We start from the raw sequence: 26529 nt of genomic DNA on the forward strand, positions 1-26529 counted from the left end.
GGGACGAAATAAGTTAACATTAAGTGATGGAATTGCGTTTCTGGAGCAAAGAGAGGGGATATGCACCCCAGTTTGCTTACATCCACATGCATGGTGAGCTCTACATGTGAGCTTTGAAGCTCGGAAAGCCGTTAACGCCACCGAGAAGCTCGGAAGGCCGAGCGTTGGTCGCGGCGACCGAACGGAGAACAGGCTCGGTGCAACTTCAGCCCTCTTCTTCACACAAGTGATGTGCACTGGAAATTCCATTTTCCGAACAGTAGGCCTAAGTTTGGTTCGTGTTTTGTACTGCCGTTGCCGGGCCCGAGGGTGCCGTGTTTACCTGCCGGGCACAGCGAGGCCACGAATTTTGTAAAGAGAGACAGAACGGATTCCACTCTACATGATTCATTGCCATTCACTTATTCTATGCTCAAATTGTAGCATCGCAAGACTTTGTCGCTGGGTCAAAGAGCTAGCATCTCATCCCCGTTTCTCACGGAGAGGGCTTCGACCTGCGTCCTCGCAAAAGGTAGGAAAAGGCAATAATTGCGGACGGCCTCCCGAGGTAGCGGAGGGCCCACACTCCACGATTTCTCCCGTTCGGCCCACACATCCCCGATACGCTCCTAGACTCGAGTGACAAGGGATACACTTAGCGGCAGCCAAAGAACGGTCAGGAGGGCACGAAGAAATTAGGTCCAAGAAGCGATCGGTAAATTCCTTTTGCGTAATTTGTCTTGGAGCTGCCCAACGCTGAGATGGAATGAACCAGGGCTTGGGCAGCTTTTGGGCGTTTTCCACCAATTCAAGTGGCATTGCAGTCGTTTAACTTTATAGACTATGACGACAATCAAAGAGCGGAATGTCCCGTCTGCCGGCAGTTCGATGATGGGATCAACATCCTCAGTCTCTCAGGGCGTCCCAGTGATGAAGAATGAATTGCCGACGGCGATGGACTTGGCGTAAACGTAATTGGCACCCTGTTTCCCTGTGGATATTGTTATTCCCGTTGTCCGTCCTATAATATAGCTCGGGCAGGCGGGGCGCAACTTGTGTCGACAAACATGCAGAAGACCCAACTTTTTCACTCGACTAAGAGTCATGCCCATGTCTCTGGCGAATAATACTCGTTCTGCTTAGCGGTAAGAGCTGCGCCAGCACTCCGTATTTGCTGAAAGCTTCAAAGTGGACCGTGGCTCGCCTGTGGCATTACTGAAGAGAGGCTGGAACGAGAGTGGCTGCAGAGCACTAATCAACAGTCACGGAACAGCCACATGATGGAGACGAGCCCTGGACGACCAGCAGAGCCACGAACTTGCCTGAAGCGTCTCGAATCCGCCCTCAATCCACAAGCAGCAGGTCCAAATCTGTCTTTGACATAGAAACAGGAGACAGGAGACAAGCCAAGACATCGTAATAGTGTTTTCAAGTGGGCATCCTATCGGAGAGCAATTCCGACGTGTGCAGAAGATGCCGGGATAACGAGGCTAGCCATCGTCGATCCTAAGCCAGTAGTTCTAAGAGGCTGGTGTAGGGGTGAGAATTGACGGCTCCACATGATTCAAAGAGTGGTTTCGTTTTCCCTTGAACTTCGGACTGAATGCCGACCAGCTTTCCTCTTTTCCCCGCATATTGGGCAGAAATTGAGCGAGGGAATTGCAAAAAGTAAATTTTCTTCGCGAATCGAGATGATTCGCGAATGTTACCTAATAGAACTTAGCTAGGAAAGAGCAAGGGTGTTAGGCGCAATGGCAGCTGTTGGGCTGGTGGTTGAAGGTTTAATGTACAAATGGAATACCGCAGAGCTACTGCCGTCAAGTGTGCGGTAATAACAAAGTATCGCGGCAAACTACAGGTACTATCAAGGTACTATTACAGCGTATTTTACACCCAAGTACCTTGAGGACCATACCTTCCTCTTTACTTGGTAGCGGACAAGACTGAGCTCCATGGAAAGGCATGACTGGATGCAAAATTTTCAACCCCTTTTCTTCATCTTGTAAAGTCCAATCCCCAAACAGTTACCGACATCTTACGCATCTCACGAACCGGCCGCCGCTGGATTTCAACTCATCGTTTCACTATTATATTCTGCCTCCATAGTGCTCTATAGCGGCCATGCCGGAAACCTACTCCGGCGTCCCGGACTCCGTCCAAAACACACCGTATGAAGCCAGATTAGCATCGCCAATAACTTCATCTTCTGCTCCACTCCAACGGGTCTGGCTGTTGCTTGCGCCGTCGAAAACGCTCCAGTCACGCTCGTTGAAAAGACACTTAGTCACTGAAACAGATCAAACAGGGTTTGTCCTCCGTTCTGGCATGAGCTTGACAGGGAAAAGCGCAGCCCAGCGCCGCGCCTAGCCCTGACAAGCGGGTGCCGTCTGGGGCAGACTGGTATCTGCTAGGTATCATCCGGTAAGACGGCCGCTTGGCCGGTACGAAAGAGCAACTTCGGCACTCCGATTCTGCACCCAGCATAGCATGGGACGCACACGAGCGCTGCAGCTGCTGGGCGTCATCGTTGATCGCAAAAGGCAGCCGGATCAATTTCGCTGCAATTCTTTTCTAACTGGAAAAAATGCGCTTAGACCTGATGGCCGCTTGTAGTCTTGCCATGGCTAGGGCTGGACCCAGACTGGACCGAGCATCGACGATGGCCCTAGACCGGTGTCCATGGAGTCGAGTCACCTGGTACGTGCCGTGCCAGGAACATGCCGTGTAAGTTGTTGAAAATGCTTTCTAATCGAATTTTCTGGATAGAGCCCTTCGTCACCGAAGACGTCTTCGGAAGATTAAGAAATGAAACATCGCCACCCGCGCCCCAAGACCAACGTTATTTCGCATCAGCTGTCACATGAAGACGGAATATACGGTCCCATCTTGAATGGCGCGCTGGCTTAGAAACCCATCTATCCGGCGCACAGCCAACCACGAATCCTTTGTGCCAGCCAAGAATCCCAGCTCGTCAGCGCCCGGAGTCCCGTGGCGTCGCCCCGGCCTCGAAGTCCTCCACTTCGCTTTTTTTTTCGCACCCGGTGCTCCACTACTGGCTTCGTGTCTAGAGTCTATCTTCTGGCCTTTTGACGTCGTGGAATGGGCTTTATTCAGCATCTGCGGAGCGCTAAATGACGAAAGTATACTGCGTACCAGTCTACGTACCTGTCGCTGTCACGCACGCTGTGGCTGGATCAAGCCTGGTCTCTGATAGAATGTAAAATGGACTCAGCAGCCACTTCAACGTATCCGGACCCAGCGCGTGCACACACAAAGACAAGGGCAGGGCAAAAGAAGGACAAGTCCGGACCGTGAGAATCCACACGCCCCTCCTCGTTGTGCCCCGTTTCCGATAATCCACCCCCGGATTTTTCACAATTCGACTCATTCCTTTTCTTCTTTCTTTTCCATGAACCTCTCTTACCCCACGCTGTTGTCATCTGTGTCTATGTGTGGCTCAAGAGCTCTACTTGTTCAATGATCGATTTCTCGTCACGATATCACCAAGACGACACCTCAGCCAGTATAGTCGTCCATTGTTTTAGGTTCATAGCCTCTCCTTGGCGATTCATACATGAGTAGCAGTAGCTGCGGCAGTGTGCGTTCAGCTTTCCCTTCGGCCTGCGCGCAACATCGCTGCTCTCAACACCTCATACGACCGCCTTCGCCACCACCTAAACCGGCACTTGGGATTCATGCTTGAATGAACCACCCATTTTTGAATACTAGCCAGGATCTGCTCTTTTGAGACGATTGCACCTTGCCGTCCATCCTAACCGACTCTGAGCTTGCCCAAAACCTCTGAGGTTTGCAAAGGGGCTTTTTTTTCTCACGCGAGCCTTCAAGTCCGCATCGACTTCACCTACCTATACGCCCGCTGAGTGTTTACTCGCGGATATCCCTGGCTTATATCTCTTCTACTTTTCTCGTCAACACTGCAGCCAGCCACAATGTCTCCAGAAGCTGCGCCAGAGCTTTCCTATGACGATTCCGCCGCAAATGCCGGCTCACCGTCAGATTCGGCGTCACCAGAACCAATCGACAATGCGTCCACTGCCGACGGACGATCCGACGACAAGTCCAAGAAGCGATCAGCTCCCAACGACGGCGCTGAGCAGCCACACAAGGTTACCAAGAGGCGTGCCGCTCGTGCCTGTGTCTCATGTCGCGCGCGCAAAGTTCGCTGCGATGTGGTTGAGGGAGCTCCATGCGGAAACTGTCGCTGGGACAATGTTGAGGTACGCAATGTGCAGTACGGCAGCGACCTCTCACGAACAAAGCTGGCCTGGCATTCACCTCAATTACCAAAACCCGTCTACAGTTGGGCTGACCTCACTCTTTTCCTCTAGTGCATTGTCCAGGAGAGCCGCCGGAGAAAGTGAGTAATCCCGTCTGCTCCGTTCCCCCATTCCCCTTGTGCATATTCAGTGCACGGCCGTTCCCAATCCCCTATATCCGTTGGAAGCGGTGCTCCGCCGTCATGATTTCAGAGCCCTAGCTTTTCGAGGCATCTCGGCACTGGCACCTCCCACGTGAATACCCCAACAACCAATCTGGGGAGAGTCGACAAGGGGCTTAGCACTACCAAGGAGTTTACCCCGACGAGCCAATCCGCTGACGCGCAATCCTTTCTAGAAAGAATCTCGTTACCGCCAGCATCGTGGGGCAAGGCCAATCAGCCGAGGCTCAGCTGCGCAAAGCACCGGCGAACCCCATCGCCATCAACAGCGCCGACCTGCGAAGAACCAGCGGGTCCTCTATGATTTCGCCCGCCAGCCTCGACCCTTCAAGCGGTCTGCTTCCCAACGCTGGCGTCGATGGCCATGTGCCTCACATGATCTGTAAGCAATGCCATTCGATGTTTCATTTTTGGAGTCCCACCAACTACGGATCGCTCTGGTTTTTTTTTCTCCCTTCCCCGTTCTCGGGGAGAGTCTCTCCAACTTCTCCGCACGCATCACCCCTTCCCCCCTGACCCACCCGGTTGGGTTAGAGCCGTCCCGTCCATTCAGCATCGTCACCAGACCCTAGAGGCTGCCGTCAAATTGATGACGGGGATCTTCTTTCACATGCAAAATCGAGTGATTTGACATGTGCAACAGAGCTAAACTGAACATCACTGTGCTTTCTGACCATAAGCGTGCTGACCACAAGACCACTCTGGTGTACTAGATCAACGCTCTGCATATCGCAATGAGCCCGTTTTACTCAGCAAGGCACAGCTGTCGGAGGCGAGTCGGTCTTCCTGGACGAGCACTGCCGGCTCCGTGGGCCATGGTTCGTCTCGCACCACGCAGATGATGGGCCTGCTCGATGATGCGGATTCAATTGTCCAGCTCCCTCCGTTCGTGCGCCCCTTGCCGAGTAAAATCCCAGCGGATGATATTCGCTATCTACACGCAAAGGGTGCGCTCAGCATCCCTTGCCTGTCGCTGCAGAATGCGCTTCTGCGTGCCTACATTGAATATGTCCACCCTTATATGCCACTTATGGATCTGGTTCCCTTTCTCAGCGTCATCAACCGTTATGATGCTGCAGAGGGCCAGATTAGCCTGTTCTTATATCACGCCGTCATGTTTTCGGCAACTGCTTTTGTCGACATGAGACATCTGCGAGAAGCAGGCTACGCAACTCGCAAGGCTGCCAGAAAAGCCTTTTTCCTAAAGACGAGGGTAAGCCAATTATGCATTCGGGCTGCACACGCCCCCCGTTCGTGCAGGAGATGAGATCCATATTCACATGTCAATAGCTACTCTACGATTTCGACTACGAATCAGACCGCTTGATACTCGTCCAGGGGCTCTTGTTAATGACGTACTGGTACGAGACTCCCGATGATCAGAAAGATACTTGGCACTGGATGGGTGTGGCGATATCCTTGGCTCATACTATTGGGCTGCATCGCAACCCCGAGGTCACCAGCATGGCCGTGCCGACGCAGAAGCTGTGGAAACGCATTTGGTGGTCTTGCTTTATGCGCGACCGTCTCATTGCTCTTGGCATGAGGCGCCCGACGAGAATCAAGGATGAGGATTTCGACGTGCCTATGCTGGTGGAGAGCGACTTTGAGCTGGGGGTGCTGCCAGACAAAGTCACCATTATCCCACCTGAATGCACGTTGATGCGCGATACAGAGATGCAGCGGGAGCTTGCCGTCATGTGCATCGCCAAGGCGAAGCTGTGCATTTGCATTAGCCACATGTTAAAGGCCCAGTACTCGGTTCTCATCCGAGACAACATGAAGCCCGAGAACACGACCAACAGCACCATGATGCTGTTCCCCAATAAGAAGCTGGATAATTTGGACAACATCAAGGTGGTTGACGCAGAGCTCCAGGAATGGGCGGCATCACTTCCTGCGTGTTGTCAGTACCGCATGTTGGTCCCTGCAGACACCAAGAACGGCAGGTCTACTATTGTCGTTCAGCGAATGCTCCTCCACATGGTATATCATACGACTATCTCTGCTCTGCACCGTCCCCAGTTTCTACCGTCGTCTCCCATGCAAGCACCGACCGCCTCTCGCCAGGTGCAAGAGATGTCGCGCCATAAGGTGAAGGATGCGGCGACGCACATTACGGACATGGCCACCGAGCTGCACCACCTCCGCCTGGAGAGGTATTTACCTACCACCGGTGTGACAGTGATCCTACCTGCCATGATCATCCACCTCTTGGAGATGAAGAACCCAATGCCAGATGCTCGGTCGCGCGCAACAAGAGGGTTCCGCCAGTGCATGCGAGTCATGGAGAAACTACGCGAGATATATGCTGCCGCCGACTATGCCACCGGGTTCCTGGATGCCGCTCTCAGGAAGGCGGCTATTGATATCAATGCTACCGTCGAGCCGTCGACGTTGGCAATGATGAAGGAGGTTCCCCCTGAATTCGGCACGCACACGCCGCCACCTGAAAACGCTCCGTACATGACCGCTTCCGAGACACTCTTCAACCAGAAGCCCAAGGAGGTCCAGAAACCGATGGGCCCTCCGGGGGCAATCAATACCATCGCCCAAGGATCATCTGTGGTCAACTCTCCGCCGCAAACCGATTTTGATCCGTCGAATCTTACTCCGAGTGTGAGCGGCGGATCGGATGAGGTCCACATGGAAGTAGATAACATTATTGGTGTCGATTTCATGCAAGGCCATGACGAGTTTGACTGGAACGCGGTCGCCGGTACTGATTTTGATGTGGACCAGTGGCTACAATTCCCTCCTGAGGGAGTTGCTGGCACCGACGAGACGTTGATGGCCAGTGCATTCACTGGCGCTCCTGGCGGTGAGGATAATACTTTTGGCTGGGTCTTCAACACAAGTGTTGATGGAACTATTCCGGCGCACCCCGAAACCTCTACTTGAGCTGAAACAAACAAATAAGAGATTTTGCTTTGAGGCATTCTCTCATTCGCCCTGCGGATATTGGTAAGGTTTTTGGTTAAAAAATATATAATAGATTAGGGAGAGGCGTCAATGGATGGCGTTTTGGATATGTTGTGGGATATTGCTGCTTAAAACAAAAAGGAGAAGTCTCGGTTATATTTGACGGGCACCTGCTGGCTGGTACATTGAGTGTCGTTTTCTTGCGCATTTCGTTTTCGTTTTCCTTCTCGGCCGCCCTTGCGGCCTGAAGATGGGCATGATTGATTATCTCTATCTGTTGTTGTCGTTTACGATGATGATAATGATAATGATGAAGGAGAGTGTTTCAAGAGTGTCAGATGGAACCCCAGCAGGCGGGTCATGCACGGTCGTTTGTTGTGATGGTTGCTACGCTGAGAGCCGAGGAGGCTTTGAAAAGGGATTTATGAATGTATGGATGGATGGGATTATTTTTATACTGCGTAGATTTAGCAGCATCAATGATACTGATGCCTTCACTCTGCTTCCTGTGCTTGAATGAGTTACTACCTACCTTTGATGTATTACAATGATGTATCACAGTCGCGAATTGCCGCCTTGGCAGTTATGACGCGTTGGGTACAGTATCAAGCGCAGCATCCCAGTACTTGTCCCTTGGGCAGATTGGTAAGGCCTTACAGGCAAGATGCCCTCTCATGCAGTACCACCTGGGCATGCCTCGGCGCCTGCACAAGTATAATAGGTTCGGACGCATTCAATTTTGAGAATTGCGGGCTGATCGCCGAGAAAGGACGTCTTGGTCAGGGTAGGGCTGCGGTCATGGTGGACAGGCTGTCGTGCATGGCGTGGCGTGTCCATGCTCAGACCCAATCATCGATGCGTGACATTTTTTGTTAGCAAGTACCAATGGTTCCGGGACGGGACATGTGGCGTGGCGGGACATGTGTGTAGCAGTGGAGGGCGGGAAATAGATTCAATCGTATCGTGGGCTTGCACGTGTGATTGACGTATCGCTTGCAGGCTGCTGATTTTTCATTCTTTGCCATCCATCCGCAGATAACTACAGTTTACGTGAATGGGCGGATATCTGGCAGTAGTACGAGTACGAGCATTACCTAAGGTAACCGCATGAGTAATACTGCATAATGCACGGAGCAAATGGGCAAGGGAGAGAGACAAGAGGACGAGTCCTGGGCCCCATCTATTTTCATCTCATCATGGCGACTGGACTCTTTCGGTGAGTTTTTCCTGCCTGCCCCCCCGGTAACGGAGAGGGCCGCTGAGGCCACGGGACCACGGAAGTGGAAGCGGAATCTGGCATGAGAGGACCCTTGCCTCGTCTTTCGTTTGTCTGTCTTATCGCAGCGTCATTTCTTGCGTCTGGGGACAGGGTGCAAGGCAAGGGAGACGCAGTGATTGAGTGCGTGTGAGCAACTCGTATGCGGGAATGACGAATTAGAAACCAAGAAATAAAAAATTTGATCTGAAAATGTGTCTCGGTTGGGCTGAGCTGGGACTTGAGAAGGGATAACCGGATGGGCGGGAGGTGTGGAGACGCGTGCGACATGAGTAAAGTGGTTGAAGAGAGCTGGAGAGGGAGAGAGAGAATTACTGTATGTACCTGTGCTGAGCTGCCCTTGGGATTGGAGGCGGGCTGAGGTGGATTTTGACTCGCCCTCCGTCTGTGCCGTCTTCTTCAGAGCCTTGCCTGTTTCAATCATGACATTGTACCGGATTATATCACACACACACACACACACTTGTTTTTGACCACGGCGCCAAAGTAAATATTTACTTTCCTTTTCCTACTAGCAGCTCCACGACGCGTGCAGACCGCGACTTGAAACCCGCAATACGAGTACGTACCGTCCAGGATCTGTATTTCCGTGATGGGTAATACGCACTGCTGGGTACCTGGCGCTAGCCTTTAGCCTGCCGTGAGAGTAAGATTGCCTTTTGTCAAAGGAGGAGACTCGCACCACGCGGCAAATGAGAGCTGCCATGGGACAGGGCGCTAAGATGTAGCGAGGGCCCGCCTTGCCATTGTACCTGGCACAAGCACCTACAGCCAGCATCCACAGCGCCCACAGCACACTGACAAGGCCTAAGCAGCACCCAGCACAGCACCCTTCAGATGGCGTCAAGGCGTCTCCCCAGGGACTTTGCTTGTACCTCCACTGTTCCTCATACGAGGGCGACAGAGGGCGAGTTTGATTGCCTAGAGAGTCCGTTGCTGGCTAATATCTTTGCTCGGGGTCCTGTTGGCGCCGTCGCGGGCGCGTTGTGTTGAAGCTCGGCGCCTCTGGTGCACGCTCGTTTCTCTCTTCTTTTTTCCTTGTGTCTTATGTTGTTTTTCCCTCTACCAACTACTACTAACTTTTGACTTGCAATACCGTCGCGATCTGTCTCCCCGTCGCTCGCTTTGTTTTACTCCTGTTTTCGTTGTGATTTTGCCACTTATTGTCCCTCATTGCTGCGGACAAGGCCAGTCGTTCTTTTGAAAAAATCAGCCCCCTTGGCTCACAGTCCTTTCTGTCTCACTCTCACTCATTCTTTTTTTCGCGCGCGCGTTGACACCTGGTCCATCGCTCTCGCCCAATACCACCTTGCTGTGTGCTTTTTTTGCCTTCGCGACTGTCGCTATCGATCGCCACGTTTTCTTCATGTGGGAGTTAACACCACGTCTGTCTTGCATAATCGTCGATTGAAAGAGCCCCCAACAAACGACCCCCTACGGCGGATACCCAACGCGCGCCACATATTGCCTACATACAGCCAGCCTGGTTCGGATCCCACGCATAAACGCAAGACGCATTGCAGACTCCACGCTGTTCGCCAGCTGCTCTGCTTATTCGCTGCCCGCTTATCCGGAGGCCTTGCCAGCGCAGCAGCACTGAGGTGGCACCATCCAGCTTGTGCCCAACCGCCGAGCCGAAACACCTGCGACAGCGTCTATACCTATACAGTCCTGCTCGGATTTTGCACCTCCTGCAGCTAGTTGGTGTGCGCTGGTCTCCTGTCTGACGCCCCGTCATTCCTTTTCCTTCTGCGACGCTCCGCGCCGAGCTACACCAGGGGAAGGGCGGAAGCGGCCATTGGATTGATTCCCCAGCGTGGATCTTTTTGCAGTGCACCTTCAGCTTTACTTGAATCGGCCTCTTTTTATCCTTCTCCCTCTTTCTTTCATCGTCGCGCTTGACTTTGTATCTCTCTTTTTATTACAAAGTCGCAAGCAAAGACCCAGGCAAGTCAGAGAGGCCAACCGCCTCCGTGTGCTTGCCTGCAAAAATTTGTCCCTTTGACGGCTTATAGCTTTGGTCGCATGGCTGTCATTTCATAGCCGCAAAAAACAAACACCCCATCACCGCCGTTCTCCGACTATGGGCATCACCAACGAAAATCGAATTATCGCTGTCCTAATCCCTCCCGGTCCATGACATAGGTTCAACCTTGGAGACGGAAATCAAACAATCCTTTTTTCACCAACAAAGGCAGATGATGCCTTGGTGGCATCACTGTTACAACTAGTTGCACGCGCTAACGACTACACACCAACCGCGACGACCGCGAATAAGCAACCATGAACGAAACACCAGTTCTCATCAAGCAGAAGCGGCTTTCGACGCCCACCCCGGGCCAGCTGCTGGCTGCTCGGCAGCGTTCTGCTGATGACTTTTTTGCTCACCTGGAGCCAGCGAAAGTTGTCGAAGCATTATCGCCGCCCGATGGCGTTCTCAGGGGTTGCCTCGCAGAAGCTTCTGCGCTCGAGCGCGACTTCGCAATGCGAACGGCCGTGGCATCCCACAAGATCTGGCAATGGCTCAGCGAGCTGAACCAGTGGAATTGGCCAAAACAAGCGGGGTCCGGGGGCTTCCTGGAGCCGAGCAATACGCAAAGGAAGCTTTTCGCTCAGGCCCCGACCCCTGAAGAGACTGGACGGAAGCAGTACATGGGGAGCCTCCCCGCTGAAGAGGTGGAAAAATACGAAACAAGAATCAATCAAATCAACAGAGACATGGATGACCTGGATCTCGAAGAGATCAAAGGCCACGTCATGAACGACCACATCCTACCGCTGTCAAGGCCGGGTACCCCAATGAACATGGACCCTAGTCGATCTATGCTATCGGCCTTGTCGAGCTATCACAAAATGGAGGACATCTCGGTCCTCATCACCGCCATTGTCGTGCAGACCCTGCCCAACTTGGCAAAGCTGTCTCGGCTGCTGCAGCTGTGGCATATGCGCATCATCGTCCTCCGGCACGTCAACCCCTTTCTGCAAGCCATCCAAGATGTGGAGGCGCTTCTTGGGCAGAACTGGGAGGCCATTTCCCAGTCTCACTGGGAGATGGAGCGCCCAAGCCGGAAAGCCATCGTCTTACCCGCTCGCACCTTGACGTCTAAAGACTTTGAAGCTAAAAGGCAATCACTTGCGCTCAAGGTTGCAGAGCCTGGCCGGACCCTGGATTACATGCTAGATTGCTTGGAGGGCGCCCCGGACACCCTCCCGGATGAGTGGCTCACTCGTATGGAAGACGTGGAACAGGGTTACGGAGAATGGGTTTCCGCCTGCGAGCGAAAAATGGCCGAAGCCAAGCTGGCAAAGTCAAAGCCTAAGCCAACCCCTCTCAGGAAGACCTCTTCGCTCTCGCCATCTCCAACAAGGGCTCATCAATCCGCCAACAACAGAGATGTGAGCCCAGCAAACAGTGGCAACAAGCTCTCACCGCCATTATTACTGGTGCCTGGCACCGGCGAATCAGATCATGGATCGTATCTAGACCCCATTGCAGAGGATGAGTTGTCCTCACCGGAGGACCATTTGGATGGTTCCTCTCCTGAGGATCTTGCCATGATGGAGGACCACATGTCAGCCATCAGCGAAGAGGACGAGTTGCCGTCGAGCGAGTTTATTGAAGTGTCTGGATCCCCCACTATCCCCAAGAGTAGACTTCGCGAGGCGCTTTATCCGGAAGATGACAGCCCACCAAGCTCTCCTCCAGAACTAAACCGCCGCCTCCTCGATAGCCCCATGGTTATAGAAACGCCCGAAGACGATGAGTCATTCTTACAATCGACATTTGAGGATTCCTTCTTAGACGACTTTGAGGATTCATACACTCCCGATTTGCCTGGCCGGCCTACCCGCCGAGAAAGCGCCGGCGAGCAGCAGCTCCGGATGCAAATTAGCCAGATTATTGAAAACATACCAGCCAAAATCAAGCTCACGAATGGAACCTCTGGCATCAACCTAAACCCACCAGATCTTCAACTCCCTCGCTTAAGGAAGAAGCCGTCTAAGGAGCCGGTTAAACGGAGCACATCTGGCATGTCCACCCGAACTGCCACGCCTTCTTTTACTCTATCTCCAGTCAAACAGAGGACGCGTCCCAAGGGCCACTATCCGATTAGGGTCTATCATCTCTCTAGATCAGATAACGAGGCCCCCATCAAGCTGTTCATCCGCTGTGTAGGAGAGCAAGGAGAACGAGTAATGGTTCGCGTTGGTGGCGGCTGGGCTGACTTGTCCGAGTACCTGAAGGAATACGCTAGCCATCATGGCCGCCGTTCCAATGGCAAAGAAACGGTCAAGGTGGAGGTTCGCGACATTCCTCGTGCCTCAAATGGACCTTCCAAGGCCAGCCCTCCAAGCCGGCCACCTACCGCTACTGGTGATCGCTCTTCTGTGAGCCCCCTAGCAGCAGCACGCAAGCCACGGAGGAGCAGCATCAACAACAACCTGCGTCCGAAGACCCCAGTGACGCCAGGTCAACCGGCGGAAGGTACGCCACCATCTGAGGGCTCGGCCATTTCAAGGCCTAGCTCCCGGCTAAGCTGGGCAGAGGATGAAAGCTCTTTCTTGGGCCTAGCAGGGCCAAAGGCTAAGAAAATAGAGATGAGTGAAGAGAGCAAGGCTTGGGTTGAGAGCATCAAAGAGAAGGTACTCATGGCTAGTGGCCCGGACAGAAAGACAAATGAGAAGAAGTTTGGCGAGATTGGAAAGGCTGGTGGCACGAAGCGCGTGTTCAGGAGAGGCTGAGCGCTTCCCCTTTTCCCTTTTCCTTTTTTTTTTCTTTTTTTCCTTTTCCCATTGTGGATATGACGGACGCGCCATACATGGAAAGGCGAGGAAACAATTTCCTAGACTGGGGTGGGAGTCAATTTACGGGGATGAGGAAACTGGTCTTTTATTTTTATTTGCATGTTCAGAGAATCATGCATGGAGTTTTGTTTGGGCGGGCATTGGCGGGCATAGCATGTCATAGTGTTACAGAAACGTCTGCATGAGGTGTCATTGCGGGAGCGAGTTATAAGCATTGTCGGAGGATACCCATATATACCTAGCGGATTTACCATATTTGTGGAATTCAAATCATATATATACCCCCTTAACTACTGGATCATGAGTCCTTGTGCGTTGACATGATATTAATTGCTGAGGTTATCGTCAATGCTGAGCCGCACGTCTCGGAGGTTTTCGTAGTGCGTCGTCGACCCAAGATCCACAGTATGCAATACTTATCGTAGTCGCAGTGTAAATAGTGTTATTATTAATTAAATAATCCATTATTCTCTTTCAAATAAATAATACGATCGCTCAACTTTATCTCTATTTCACAGCCATACCAATGTGAATGAGAAAATCGACCGCCGCCCATTTTTAGGCTCTAAATTCAGGTACAGTGTTTATTACATCATCTAGCTCCCCGGCGCTAGTTCCCACTACTACTAGCGTTGGCTTATCGATAATCGGCCGAAAAAAAAAGTCGCCAGAGAGTGAAGGGTCTCGAAAAAAATCGAGACTGTCCCGCGCCTACATTCAAACCAACACCACCCATTGGGATCGAAAAGACATTTTTAAAACAGCAATTTTCGGTCGCAACCATGGGTCAAGGACGTCGCATGAAGAGAAAGCAGGGCATGCCCGAAGCCCTGTCCGAGGAACACTTTGCCAACCTCAAGAGAAAAGCAGGCCTGCCCGTCGAGCCGCCGGTCGAGAAGGCATCGCTGAGCAACAAGAAGCGCAAGACCACCAAGGGCGCTGCCGTGGCGAAGAAGCCGGAGCCTGCGCCTAAGAAGGCGAGCGCGAAGAGCAATGGAAAGGCAAAGAAGCTGCCGGAGCCCGAGGAGGATTCCGACGAAGAGATGGATGACGAGTTCGACCTAGATCAACTTGAGGGCGATGCGTCCTCAGATGAAGAGGCTTCTTCGGGAGAAAAGAAGAAGAACATCTGGTCTGACGATGAGGATGAGGATGATGATGCGGAAGAAGACGACTCAGTTTTCGACTCTGACGATCAAGAGGATGGCGGAAAGAAGGGCAAATTCGTCTTCTCTGACGACGAAGACGAGTCTGACGCCGAGGAAAAACTCACTGCCGCCAACATCGTGGGTCTGTCGCGAAAACTAGACGAGAAACTTGCAAAGGACAAGGCCATCACTGAGACGGAACTGCAAGAGTCTGCCATGCAAACGAACATTGATGGCCCTAAAATCTTTGGCGAAGGCTATGAGGATGACGACGAGGAGGATGACTTGGCGAAGAAGAGCCAGTCTCTGCTGGCGCCAGACCTGCAACTCCTGAGACAGAGAATAACGGACACGATACGGGTGTTGGATGACTTTGCCAATCTAGCGGAGGAGGGAAGATCTAGAGCAGAGTATACCGCTCAGCTGCTCAAGGATATCTGCGGTGTAAGTCCTGTCCCTTTGCATTTTGCCTTTGTCTGAATTGGCGTTCTAATGTGGTGTGGTGATTTCAGTATTACGGCTACAGCCCTTACCTCGCCGAGAAGCTCTTCAACCTCTTCACCCCTCGAGAGGCCTTTGCCTTCTTCGAAGCCAACGAGATGGCCCGTCCCGTCGTTATCCGAACAAATACCCTCCGAACACACCGAAGAGATCTCGCCCAGGCGCTCATCAACCGCGGCGTTACTCTTGAGCCTGTCGGCAAGTGGAGCAAGGTCGGCCTGCAGATTTTCGAGGCGAATGTGCCCCTGGGTGCTACGCCCGAGTATCTCGCTGGTCACTATATTATCCAGGCTGCTGCCTCTTTCTTGCCAGTCATGGCACTCTCACCGCAGCCGTAAGTTTCTATTCGTCTCGGGTTCTAAACCAATATTGTATAGAGGCTAACGTCGTATGTGTAACCAGAAATGAGCGAGTTCTCGATGTACGTGCTGAAAGAGAAGCGAAATCCAATCCTTTACCTTTCTTTTCTCCGAGAATATCCTCTGACAATTTGAATAGATGGCCTCTGCTCCCGGTGGAAAGACAACCTACTGCTCAGCCATGATGAACGTAAGACTCGACTTTTAACCCCTGAGCCTACATTGGCTTTTAGTAAAGATTAGTTGCTAACATCACCACAGAACACCGGCATCGTCTTTGCCAACGATCCCAACAAGGAGCGTGCCAAGGGTTTGATTGGTAACGTTGCTCGTCTGGGTGTTCGAAACGTCATTGTCTGCAGCTACGACGGTCGCGAGTTCCCCAGAGTCATGGGAGGCTTCGACAGGTGAGCAGCCTTCATATCCTTAGATAGCAAAATAAGATACTAACTGGTGTAACAGAGTGCTTCTTGATGCCCCTTGCTCTGGAACTGGCGTTATCTCCAAGGATCCCAGCGTCAAGACCAACAAGGATGAGAAGGATTTCATCTCACTGCCACACATGCAGAAGCAGCTGCTGCTGTCAGCTATTGACTCAGTCAACCATGCTAGTGAGACGGGTGGTTTCCTTGTCTACTCAACATGCAGTGTCACTGTCGAGGAAAAGTACGTTGCTCTCCTCTTCTCCCCCCTCTCACACACTGCAAGCAAAAAGGTGGTTTCTAACAGATATTTCCTCAATTTAGCGAGAGTGTCGTCGCCTATGCTCTGTCTCGCCGTCCCAACGTGAAGCTCGTCGATGCCGGCATCCCCTTTGGCAAGGAGGGCTTCACCAGCTATATGGGCAAGAAGTTCCACCCCAGCCTCAAGCTCACCCGCCGCTTCTACCCGCACGCCCACAACATTGACGGCTTCTACGTCGCAAAGTTCCAGAAGATTGGGCCCACGCCGCCTAACGCTATCGGCGGCGCCGGCAAGAAGATCAACACTGCTGCTGATGCCGACGAAGAGGTTGTTGATAGGACGCCCATCACAACTGACGATGATACTGAAGTCGAGGAGAAGAAGGCTGGTAAGAAGACCAAGGCGGCTAAGGAGACTGGAAAGGGCGACTTTAGCGCCTTCGATGATGATGAGGATGTCAAGTATATGGAGAAGGCTAAGAAGAACGCCATGAGGAGGAGAGGTTTGGATCCCAAGTCTTTGAACAAGCCTAAGAATCAGGAGAAGAAGCCCAAGGCTCAGGAGAAGAAGTGAAGAGCATGAAAAAAGAAGACTTGAAAGAGCGAAATACATACTGTTAATAGCATGGTAAAGAAGTGGCTTTTCGGGACTGTCAAAGAAGGGGAGAATTTGTTGGGACGTTTTTTCTTGTTTCTTGTTTCTTTTTTTTTAAACTGTTTCCTATGGGATGAGCAATTGTGGATATTTTGGTCACATTTGTGGGTTTACATAAAAAATTCGAAATCATATTCATTCCATCTCCCGTCCGCATTCAATGATATTCCATGCATGTATGTAGTGCCAAATCTCCGACACAAAAGGGTCATAATAGAGTCTTTTACCAGTTCCATTCGCATCTTTAAACAACCAAAGAAAAACAGTAAGAGTTATCTAGTCATCAGCAAAGTTTGGTGCTCCCCTCCTTGCCTTCCTGCCCATGCCATTCGGCGCGCCCTTTTTGAAATGCTTCTTACCAGACCCAAGCTGCACATCTTTGGGGTCTACGCCGGTCTCGAGAGCAATCGCTGCCCGAGCCTTGCGTCCGCTAAGCATCTTGGTGCCGCCGGCTGTGCTGCCGGACGCGCTGCCTTGTTCTGTGTACTTGTAGTTGAAGGGCTGGCTGACATGCCCGCGGATGTTCTTTGGCGTGAAGAAGCTCTTATCGAGCCTCTTGGATTTGGGGCCCTGGGGGAGGCCAACGAACTCGGATGCCAGGCTCTCGTCATCAAGGTGGAGGGCCTCCGTGGCGGCAATGAAACCGGCACGGCGGCGCTCGGGCAGATGCGCTTCGTCGTACAGCTCAGCGTTGAACTCCTTCTCATCCTCGATACCTGGGGGAGGATGAACGAAGAGGAGCTTTCCGTTGACGTAGTCTTTCAGGATATATCTGGATGCTCGCGCCTCATCTGGCTGACCAAGACCTTGGGTCTGGAATCCTCGAGCAGTAGCGTAAGCACGCAGCAGCTCCTCAGCGGTCGGAACACCAGTGCCTCCTTCTTCGACAGGTCTAGTCAAGATCTTGATGCCGTAAATGGCTTCCAGGAATGGCTGAGGAATTCTCTGAGCGACCAAGCCTACAGGTCCGGAGTGCTCGCGCATCTGGTCAATGGGCAGCACGCCCTGAGTGACGAGATCGGCCTTTGTGGTGGCGAAGTTGGGGAACACGAGACCAGGGCAATCGCACAGAATGACCCGCTCACTGAGATGAATGGTCTGGAAGTGCTTGGTCTTTCCTGGCGTTGAAGAGACGGAGACCTTTTTGGCTCCGATGAGGGCGTTGATGGTTGATGATTTACCGACGTTAGGGTAGCCGACTAATCCGACTTGGAGTTTGTGATCTGCCTCTGTCCAGGGAGTTAGAATTGCAACATAGTGTTTCTCATTGGGGCCAAAGACTTACCTCTATCGGTTGGAGCATATTTTAGGAAAATCTCTTCCAACTCTTCGACTGTGAGAATCTGAGTATCTTCATCCTCTGACGCTTTGCTTCCCGAGCCCTCGGCAGCCTCTGCCTCGTCTTCGCTCTCCTCATCCTTCTCAACCTGCTGTGATGAAGAAGATGGTTCCTCATCCTCCGATTCATAGTCTGAGTCCTCTCTTGCCTCGATCAATTCCTTTGCAAGCTGTGCAGAAAAGAATTTGTATGCAATTCCTGCTTCTCTCAGGTGCTTGGCCCATGCCTTGCGCTGCTTAACAGTCATCATGTCGGCCTTGTTGATCAGAAGCAAGTTCTCTTTCTTGGGATCAACAGCCTTGACGTATGATTCTAAATCCTCAGATCGGAAGAGAAGAGGGTTTCTCGCATCCACAATCTGCACAATGAGATCTGATCTTTCAATGACTCTCCACAGCTGTCTCCAAACCTCGATATTTCGTTCAAACGGCGTCATGAGCAGATCGTTATTCTCTTGCAGCTCGGCCAAGCCTCTTCGCCATGAGACGAGAGCCTCTCGCTCACGTAGGTCGAGCTCCTCCCGAGTCGTCGAAGCATCCCAGTGAGGTCTTCGCGGAACTGTCAGTCGGTTTCTATGCTGTCGGTGCTTGCCAAGGATGGCTCTCTCTTCAGTGGCGGATAGCAGATAGGGATTCTTCTGGTCGGTATGGATGATCTTGACATTGTTCATCTTCTCGGCCGTAAAGTCAGTGCCGGCCAGCTCGGCAGTGGCCAGGAACTCGTCCAGCGCGCCTTGCTCTGTAACGGAGCGCATCTTGACCCAAGCAGCATCCTTCTTGTCGTTTACGAGATATTGTTCGCCAGTCGTGTGATTCGTTCGCATAGTAGCGGACGTCTTCCTGTGGTCGGTGCCTTTGCCCTTTCCGAAGCGATCGTTCATCAGGGTATTGCCCAGCCCCTCATTCTTTTTCGACTTTGCCAACACCATCTTTGCGGCTGTCCTCGTTCGCCGAGGATTTCAAATGCGATTCAAACGGTCTCAGACTTTATGCCTGGTTAATGCGAATGTCCTCAGATCGCAGGGGAGGACGAGGATAAATATTTTGTTGTGGAAGGTCGCATGCCCAGGTTTTGCGGGCTGAATAATACATCATAATGGAGGGGCAAATTTTTTGGATAGTCACATGAAAAAGATTTTCGCACTGTATTTTGAAGGCCTTGCCCACAAATGCATACAGTACTATCAATAACCGAACTGTACTGGCGCTACCAAGAAATTTCTTTGAATACAGGCAGTAGGTTAACAAGCCCACTTCTGTCCATGCTCATTTGATTCAGCGCAATCGCAACACCGCCAAAATGCCCAAAGGAAAGTGGATGTAAGTTGATGCTGTTGATTTGTATGCTTATGTCTGTTTGGACATTATTGATGCTCTGTATCTAGTGATAAGAAGACGGCGCAGCACTTCACGCTCGTCCACCGTCCGCAGAATGATCCTCTCATCCACGACGAGAATGCGCCATCCATGGTGCTGAACCCCGTTCAGACAAAATCTGGATCAAAAGTTAAGCACCTGGATGATCTGGCCTCCGAATTCGGATCCGATGCAGGCGAAATCCGCGCCAACGAGGGTGAAGCCGCAAACTATGGCGTTTACTTCGACGATACCGAGTACGACTACATGCAACATTTGAGAGACCTTAACTCGGGTGGCGGAAACGTCGTCTTTGTTGAATCAAGCTCGACTCAGAACAAGGGCAAGGGAAAACAGAAGCAGTCATTGGAAGATGCCCTGCAGAAGATGGATCTTGAACAAAAGTCGGGCGATCTTTTGGACGAGGATATCCTACCATCCAAGAATCTCACCAGACTGACCTACCAGGCCCAGCAGGATGTACCAGATGTTATCGCTGGATTCAATCCTGATATGGATCCTCGGCTGCGTGAGGTCTTGGAAGCCTTGGAAGATGACGCCTATGTCGACGATGACGAAGATATCTTCAAGCAGCTGTCAAAAGACGGAGAGGAGCTTGACGACTACGACTTTGAAAATATGGGGTTCGATGACGGAGATGACGATGGATGGGAATCGGATGCCACGGCAAAGCCTACCAAAGAATACAAAGAGCAAGTACCAGAACTGGTGAAGGTCCAACCAGAGCAATCAGAACAGCCAGAACATGGGCCGTCAGAGGATTGGATGGAAGACTTTAAGAAGTTCAAGAAAGACCAGAAAGGCCCACGTGGGCCAACGGCTCCATCCCGTTCTGGAATCGAGTCCATGTGGACAACAACCACAAACGGAGGCAGGACTAAGAAGCGGAAGGGCGCCCTGACGAACGCCTCTGCCTACTCTATGACATCCTCGTCACTCGTACGAACAGAGCAGCTCTCATTGCTGGATGAGAGGTTTGAGAAGTTGGAGGCTCGTTACAACGAAGACTTTGATGATATGGGATCTGTATCAGAGGTCTCAACAACCTCTAGCGTCACAGGACCTATGCGCGGAGATTTCGATAATATTCTGGATGATTTCCTTGGATCTTATACAAGGCCTGGAAAGCGAACATCCAAGAAGTCAAAAGCACAGACAGGACTGGAGCAGCTGGATGAGATTCGACGAGAATTAGGACCTCCCCGTATTCGAGGCCGGGTTAAGTCATGATATGGGAATAGAGAGACGGGGCGTCGTAATGCAAAGGAAAAAGGTTTAAGAGCTAGCGAATTATATATGTTGTTTCTTATGAGAATAAAGTAAAATTATTCTTAAAACGCAAGCAGAAAAGTAAAAGACTTGTGACACTGTTTGAGGTATGAAAGATAGAGTCAAGTCGTCTGTCTTATGTAGATTGGATGCGTCACGTGATGGCCAGCCTCCTACCGCGAAGCTCAATCAAAGGTCCGGCTAGCTTTGGCATCGCGCATCAGCCAATATCCTGCGACACGGCCTTTTCCAACAACCTCCGAAAAGTCACGCCCAACACTCCTCCTCCATGCGCAAATCATCACATAGATGAATGCGACGTCCGTTGCATCATCGGGCCAAATGTTTTCCCCATTCAGCCAGAAGACGCAGGGCTCGTCGCAGGCTTTCAATCCTTTCGCTCCTCGGCCGACCGGTGAAGGAGCATCATTTGGCAGTGATGGTGCAGGCGGATCCAACTCACTCAACAAGAGTAAGCGGAAGAATGGATTTGGAGGAGACAGCGATGTGGAGAAGAAGCTCAACGTCAACAATCCGTTCAAGGGCAAGGATGGGAGCCTGAGCGACAGCGGGAGGCAATGGAAGAAGCGAGGTGGAGAGGGAGAGAAGAAGCCGGCAGAAAACAAAAAGAATTCCAAAAAGGCACGCGGTGGTACAAAAGGGCCGCAGCAGAATACCGATGGCCGCAGCAACGGTGTGCAGGCTGCCACAAGCGCCGAGGACGAAAACACATCACGCCCCAGTTCGTCTTCGAGTGCGAGCTCCATCGACGAAACGCTCGACAATGCAGCTATGCGCGCTACCGACCCGTACTCGAAGAAAGTATACGACCGACTGCGGAAGGATGGCATCAGTCCTCCATCTTGGCCATCTCAGCCTGGAAATCCAAACAGCAAGACAGAGATGGCCAAGTTTAGAGAAAAATACGAAGAATATCGACAGAAAGTGCGCGCGTCTCTCACCAAAGCCTCTCTTATCGACGACCCGGACAAACGAAAGACTCTCGAAAATGCCATCACCTTCCGAGGTATTTGCGAAGATATGTGCTCCGAGTACGAGAAGATCACGCGAATCACCGAATTGGATGTTCCCCAACCCGAAAAGGATGCACGAACAGGCTATGCCAAGACGAGTAAAATGGTCAAGAAGCTGGCGCGTTCGGCTGCTGGACAGGAAGCTCCTCTCCCGATGGATGTCCGCTCTACGGCTGCCCTACGACGTACTCTGGATTATCTGATTGACGACCTACTTCGCGACGACGAAAACTTGCCCGGTTTACACGGATTTCTGTGGGATCGAACGCGAGCTATCCGACGAGATTTTACCTTCTTCTCCTCTCCTACGGCCGACGATTTGAAAACGCAAGCATATGTACTGGAAAATATTGCGAGGTTTCATGTCACGGCACTACATCTTCTGTCACAGCCAGGAAAGGCTGGTGAAGACTTTGTCGAACAGCAGGAACTCGAGCAACTTGGCAAAGCTCTGCTTTCTCTCCGAGATTTGTACGATGATTGTAATGCTCAGGGGATTACGTGTGAAAACGAAGCCGAGTTCCGCGCATACTATCTGCTCTTCCATGCCCACGATTCCAATACGGTTGAGATGCTGCAGCGGCAATGGAAACCACACTTCTGGAGGGATTCAGACGATATAAGGACCGCAGTATCACTCGTTGAAGCATTGCAAAACACCGCCGATTTTCATGGCCCATTAAAGGCAGCCCCATTTTTAGCGGCGTCGAATGCTTTCCACTCATTCTTTCGAATTGTCGAGGACCCCAGTGTCTCATATACCATGGCTTGTTTTGCGGAGTGTCATTTTCCCCAGCTTCGCCGGTCAATTCTGCGGGCTGTGAAGCGAGCATTAGCCCGGCCCAAAGACACGGCAAACGACTTGACGGCTGCCGCTTTGAACAAGTTTCTTCGATTCGATACAGTTCAAGAAGCCATCGACTTTGCGAAACTTCATGGCATCGAATTCGTCCCAGATAAGCAGGCACCTATGGACCCTAACCAACAATGCTTGATTTTGAATAACAAGGAGCCACTTCGACACCCTCGTCTTCACCATCAATTCTCACAGACTCTCGTGGAAAAAAAGCGGCGAAATCGGCCTTTACCAGATGTTATGCATAAAACAATCTACGAGGACTCGACCACGTCTTTCCAATCCGGCAGCTTCTCTACACAAGAAGGATCTCTGTTTATGCCAGATACAGCACCAGTAACACCAGCCGAATCTCCGCCGATACAACCGCAAAATTCCACATCTCTTCCTGCGTTCGGCCAACCCTTAAGCGGGTTTGGAAGCAATCCCCTCGGCACACAACAAGGTAGAGATTTCTTCCCTTGCCAGATACTACAAGAACACCAGCAGTTATCTTGCACATCATTCTTGTTCATTCCAGTTCACTAATACCGTTTTAGCTTCAGAGCAACCAGCCAGCATATTTGGAGCGCCTGATGTACAAAAATCTACTCCATTTTCGAACCCCTTCGCTTCTGCTTCGACCCCTTTTGGCAGCAAGCCGACTTTGGGTTCTACATCTTCTGCTTTGCCTTCTGGCAATGCACCTACGACGGCCAACCCTTTCGCATCTGCTCTCACGTCAAGCAACGCTTCTCAGAATCCACCCGCACTACCATCAATCTTGGGTGGAAGCACGGCTGTTAATCCTGTTAATCCTTTTGCACAAGCAGCGCCAACCCCTTCACCAAGTTTTTCGGGTTTTCAAAGCAAGCCACCATCTCAACCGCAAACTCAGCCATCTGCAAGTCAAGGCGGCTTTCCGTCATTTTCTCCGCCAGCGGCTGTGAATGGAATTGCCCCCCCACCAAAGATTTCCTTTGCTGGACTCGGAGAGCAAAAGCCTGCCTCTGCCTTATCAGGGCCATTTGGTGGGAACAAAGCACCTATATTCCCCCCAGCTGCGGATACAGCCAAGGAAGAGACAACCCAGTCTAAGCCTAGCTTTTTTGCTTCTCCATCGCCAGCTTTTGCTTCGGCAAGCACGAGCAAACCGACGGCCTCTGCAGGGGTGCCAGCAATTACGCCTTTCTCAAATTTGACGGGAACAACTAGTAACAGCATATTATCCTCTGATCTAGGCTCAAAACCGCTGTTACCCACTCAGAGCCAGTCTCCATTGTATGCGGGCAATAAGCCATCACCATTCCCGCCAGTTGGTGACAACCTTGACTTCTTGTTGTCAGGCACACTTGACAAAGAAGTGCCCAAGGGTGCAATATCTACTACACCGGTTTCTGACTCTCTGCTGGGACTAAAGCCTAAAACGGCCGAAGAATCAGCTCTCTTGCGCCCTGGCACTTTGCAGAGTCCTTCTTCCGGTTTCCCAGGACTTGGTTCACCAACAACTAGTCGCAAATTTGATCCGGCTGCCAGTACCACCCCGACCTCCTCTCCTCCTCGAAGTGCAATCTTATCTACTACTCCACTCTCCCCCGCTCCCCCAAGGCCAGTGACTTCACCGCGCGATCTGCTAGGCGACTTCACAAAGTGGTTTGTGAATGGAGACAATGGGCTGATGAAGGAATTTGAGATTTTCATGGTAGAAAACATTGTACGAGAAACTTTTGACAAATTTCAAAAGGATGAGAAGGAGAGAATGGCCAGAGAGAAAGAGGAGCAAGACGAAGCGGAAGCTAAGAGATTCCGGATATACAACCTCTCTCTGAAATATTTTTACCGGTGGAAGAAAACTGCTCGGGAGAGGCGTCTAAGGCAGCTGCGTCAAAGTGGACGCGACCAATTCCGCGCGTTTCGCGAAGCTCAGAGAGCAGCACAGATCAAGGAAGAGCAGGAGGCTACTCGACGAATTGCCAGCCAAAAGGCAGAACTGGCTACTCTCAATCGCCCTGATGAGCTAGCGACAATACTCAAGAAAAATCGACAAAGTAAGAGGAAAGCAGAAGAAGCACTGTTTGCGTCCGGCGTCTTATCTGGTGTTGCCAACGAGAGGAGAGCGGTCTCAGCAATCTTCCGCAACGATTACCGACTATCGCCTACCCCGTCGTCGATTAATGGGAGCCAGGGGATTCGATCTCGGTCCGGGTCGGTCGCAAGCACGGAGGGTGGTTCGAAAACACGGGCTTTGCGCGAACGACTGTTAGGGGAAAAGCCCGGGCGATTTCAGCGTTCTCTGCCTTCTGTATCAGCAGGTAGCTCACCACCGGAGAAATCACGCGTAAGCAAAGTCTCTGAGCGCTGGCGATTGAAAGCTATGGGCATCGTACAGATGCCTGACGGAACTGCCTTGCCGGAATCCATGGTGGACGATATCAAACGCGGTCTCAAGAAGGATACAGGTTTCAGAGGAAGTGCGAGCCTCAGAGGAAGTACAGGCTTTAGAGGAAGTACAAGCCTGAGAGGAAGTGCAAGCCTTAGAGAGAGTACATTGATCCGACGGGCGTCAATCACCAGCGCAGCATCAACGATAGCAGCAGCGGCGGTGCGGCCGCAAAGCCCTATGACATTCACATCCTCTCGAGAAGACCCCTTTCTAGATAGCCCATTGACCATCAATAACAAGAGGAAGCGATCCGTGGGAGATGCGGGGGAGACGGCCAAAGAGCAAGTCGAAGATACGGATTCACACAAGCGCGTCATGAGCGACGCGGATATTTTAATACAGGAACTTAGGGCGATGCGTCAGGAGATGGAGGAGGGTACAACGTGGTTCAAATCACAAAACGGAAAGCTGCAAAGCGATATATTGAGCAGAGGGGGCACGCCTCTGGACGAAAGCATCATGTGAGAAAAAAACATCGGCGTTGGAAGGGAAGGAAATTGATATTTTTGGGGGATTGGTTGTCACAAATTCGACAGAACTTGAGGGATTCATTTATGGTAATAAAGGCCTTTTTTTCTTCCTCTCCTCATCATCATTACTTTGTTTTTAAAAAATCTTCATCCAACGTTTCTTGAGCTTTGCAAGCCGTCATTCTTGCTTTGGTTTCATTGGCTTTTGGCTTGTTTTGTTTCTGCGCGCACGAAAGGGAGACAGAGGAAACCGGCACGAATTCTCGAATACCCACGAATTGGATTGTCGGATCGAAGACTGTCTCTTGTTGCTCTACTCGAATTCAAAAGAGATTGCGGTATCGTCTTACACAAATTCGTGTTCTTTTTTCTCTTTTCGTTCTCGTGTTTCATCCCCAGGTGATGTTTATACTTTGAGAGGCCTCTTTCTCTCTATGTTTGTTATTCTCATATGCCTTTTTTTTTTCTTACGGCAAGGCGGTAGGGGCATACGGCAAGCGTGTCTTATTCTTGTTTTTGCTTTAGCTATTAAGCCTGTATACAGCATTCATGGTAGGAAGGATAATAGCATGATATGGAACGATTTGTTGATAGAGTTGCAGTCCAGCGTTTACATCTTGGAAATTGAATACGAATGATGGTTTTGGTTATTTATACCTACTATAGTACTTTTGGTGTTTTGGTGATGCTGTAGCAATGTACTGAATGATAAGAGAGGATACATCTAAACACACAATTTTAATGCCGAATACAAGCCACAAAGCGAGTGTTCAGGTTCTAGTCGTTGAGTTACTGTTGAGCGTATATTCTTAGGGTCGCTCTACTTGCACCTACAGTTGTTTCGTACAAACTTCTGGCGTGTATTCCATACGTGATGGACTTTTGGCTTTACCATGTGGCCCTTATTGAACATTGTAGATCATATTTCTCTTCAAGCACCAGAAGCTTCTATTTCTTCGTCTTCAGCTCTTTGCG

The 26529-nt window shown here is 51.3% G+C and overlaps 6 protein-coding genes across 6 annotated transcripts; 5 read left to right on the forward strand and 1 right to left on the reverse strand.

Moving 5' to 3' along the window:
* The first annotated feature begins 5135 nt into the window (after window positions 1-5135).
* M431DRAFT_469719 (hypothetical protein) lies at window positions 5136-7475 on the forward strand. The gene is made up of 2 exons (XM_024915420.1): window positions 5136-5651; window positions 5729-7475. The coding sequence occupies exons 1-2, from the start codon at window positions 5277-5279 to the stop codon at window positions 7337-7339; spliced, it is 1986 nt and encodes a 661-aa protein (XP_024772373.1). The 5' UTR covers window positions 5136-5276; the 3' UTR covers window positions 7340-7475.
* A 3444-nt stretch (window positions 7476-10919) lies between these two features.
* M431DRAFT_90611 (hypothetical protein) lies at window positions 10920-13379 on the forward strand (the record flags this gene model as incomplete). Its single annotated transcript, XM_024924165.1, has 1 exon — window positions 10920-13379. The coding sequence occupies one exon, from the start codon at window positions 10920-10922 to the stop codon at window positions 13377-13379; it is 2460 nt and encodes an 819-aa protein (XP_024772374.1).
* An 845-nt stretch (window positions 13380-14224) lies between these two features.
* Window positions 14225-16707, forward strand: M431DRAFT_497020 (hypothetical protein; the record flags this gene model as incomplete). The annotated part of the gene is made up of 7 exons (XM_024917548.1): window positions 14225-15034; window positions 15103-15425; window positions 15494-15512; window positions 15590-15640; window positions 15712-15857; window positions 15913-16116; window positions 16197-16707. The coding sequence occupies 7 exons, from the start codon at window positions 14225-14227 to the stop codon at window positions 16705-16707; spliced, it is 2064 nt and encodes a 687-aa protein (XP_024772375.1).
* Window positions 16708-17064: 357 nt separating this feature from the next.
* On the reverse strand, window positions 17065-19055 carry M431DRAFT_90560 (hypothetical protein; the record flags this gene model as incomplete). The annotated part of the gene is made up of 2 exons (XM_024924160.1): window positions 17065-18017; window positions 18074-19055. The coding sequence occupies 2 exons, from the start codon at window positions 19053-19055 to the stop codon at window positions 17065-17067; spliced, it is 1935 nt and encodes a 644-aa protein (XP_024772376.1).
* A 349-nt stretch (window positions 19056-19404) lies between these two features.
* Window positions 19405-20830, forward strand: M431DRAFT_18219 (hypothetical protein). Its single transcript, XM_024913139.1, has 2 exons — window positions 19405-19446; window positions 19512-20830. Exons 1-2 carry the CDS (start codon window positions 19427-19429, stop codon window positions 20731-20733), a joined length of 1242 nt encoding a protein of 413 aa, XP_024772377.1. The 5' UTR covers window positions 19405-19426; the 3' UTR covers window positions 20734-20830.
* Window positions 20831-21081: 251 nt separating this feature from the next.
* M431DRAFT_90333 (hypothetical protein) lies at window positions 21082-25549 on the forward strand (the record flags this gene model as incomplete). Its single annotated transcript, XM_024924139.1, has 3 exons — window positions 21082-22976; window positions 23299-25112; window positions 25182-25549. The coding sequence occupies 3 exons, from the start codon at window positions 21082-21084 to the stop codon at window positions 25547-25549; spliced, it is 4077 nt and encodes a 1358-aa protein (XP_024772378.1).
* Between the last annotated feature and the right edge of the window lie 980 nt (window positions 25550-26529).

This window comes from Trichoderma harzianum (genome assembly GCF_003025095.1).
Source record: "Trichoderma harzianum CBS 226.95 unplaced genomic scaffold M431scaffold_9, whole genome shotgun sequence".
Classification (NCBI taxonomy): domain Eukaryota; kingdom Fungi; phylum Ascomycota; class Sordariomycetes; order Hypocreales; family Hypocreaceae; genus Trichoderma; species Trichoderma harzianum.

Excerpts from the sequence above, each read along its gene's own strand:
- M431DRAFT_469719 (XM_024915420.1), top strand. The coding sequence starts at position 5,277 with ATGATGGGCCTGCTCGATGATGCGGATTCAATTGTCCAGCTCCCTCCG. Across the intron at positions 5,652-5,728 it reads CCTTTTTCCTAAAGACGAGG|CTACTCTACGATTTCGACTA; the intron begins GTAAGCCAATTA and ends ACATGTCAATAG.
- M431DRAFT_18219 (XM_024913139.1), top strand. The coding sequence starts at position 19,427 with ATGCCCAAAGGAAAGTGGAT. Across the intron at positions 19,447-19,511 it reads ATGCCCAAAGGAAAGTGGAT|TGATAAGAAGACGGCGCAGC; the intron begins GTAAGTTGATGC and ends CTCTGTATCTAG.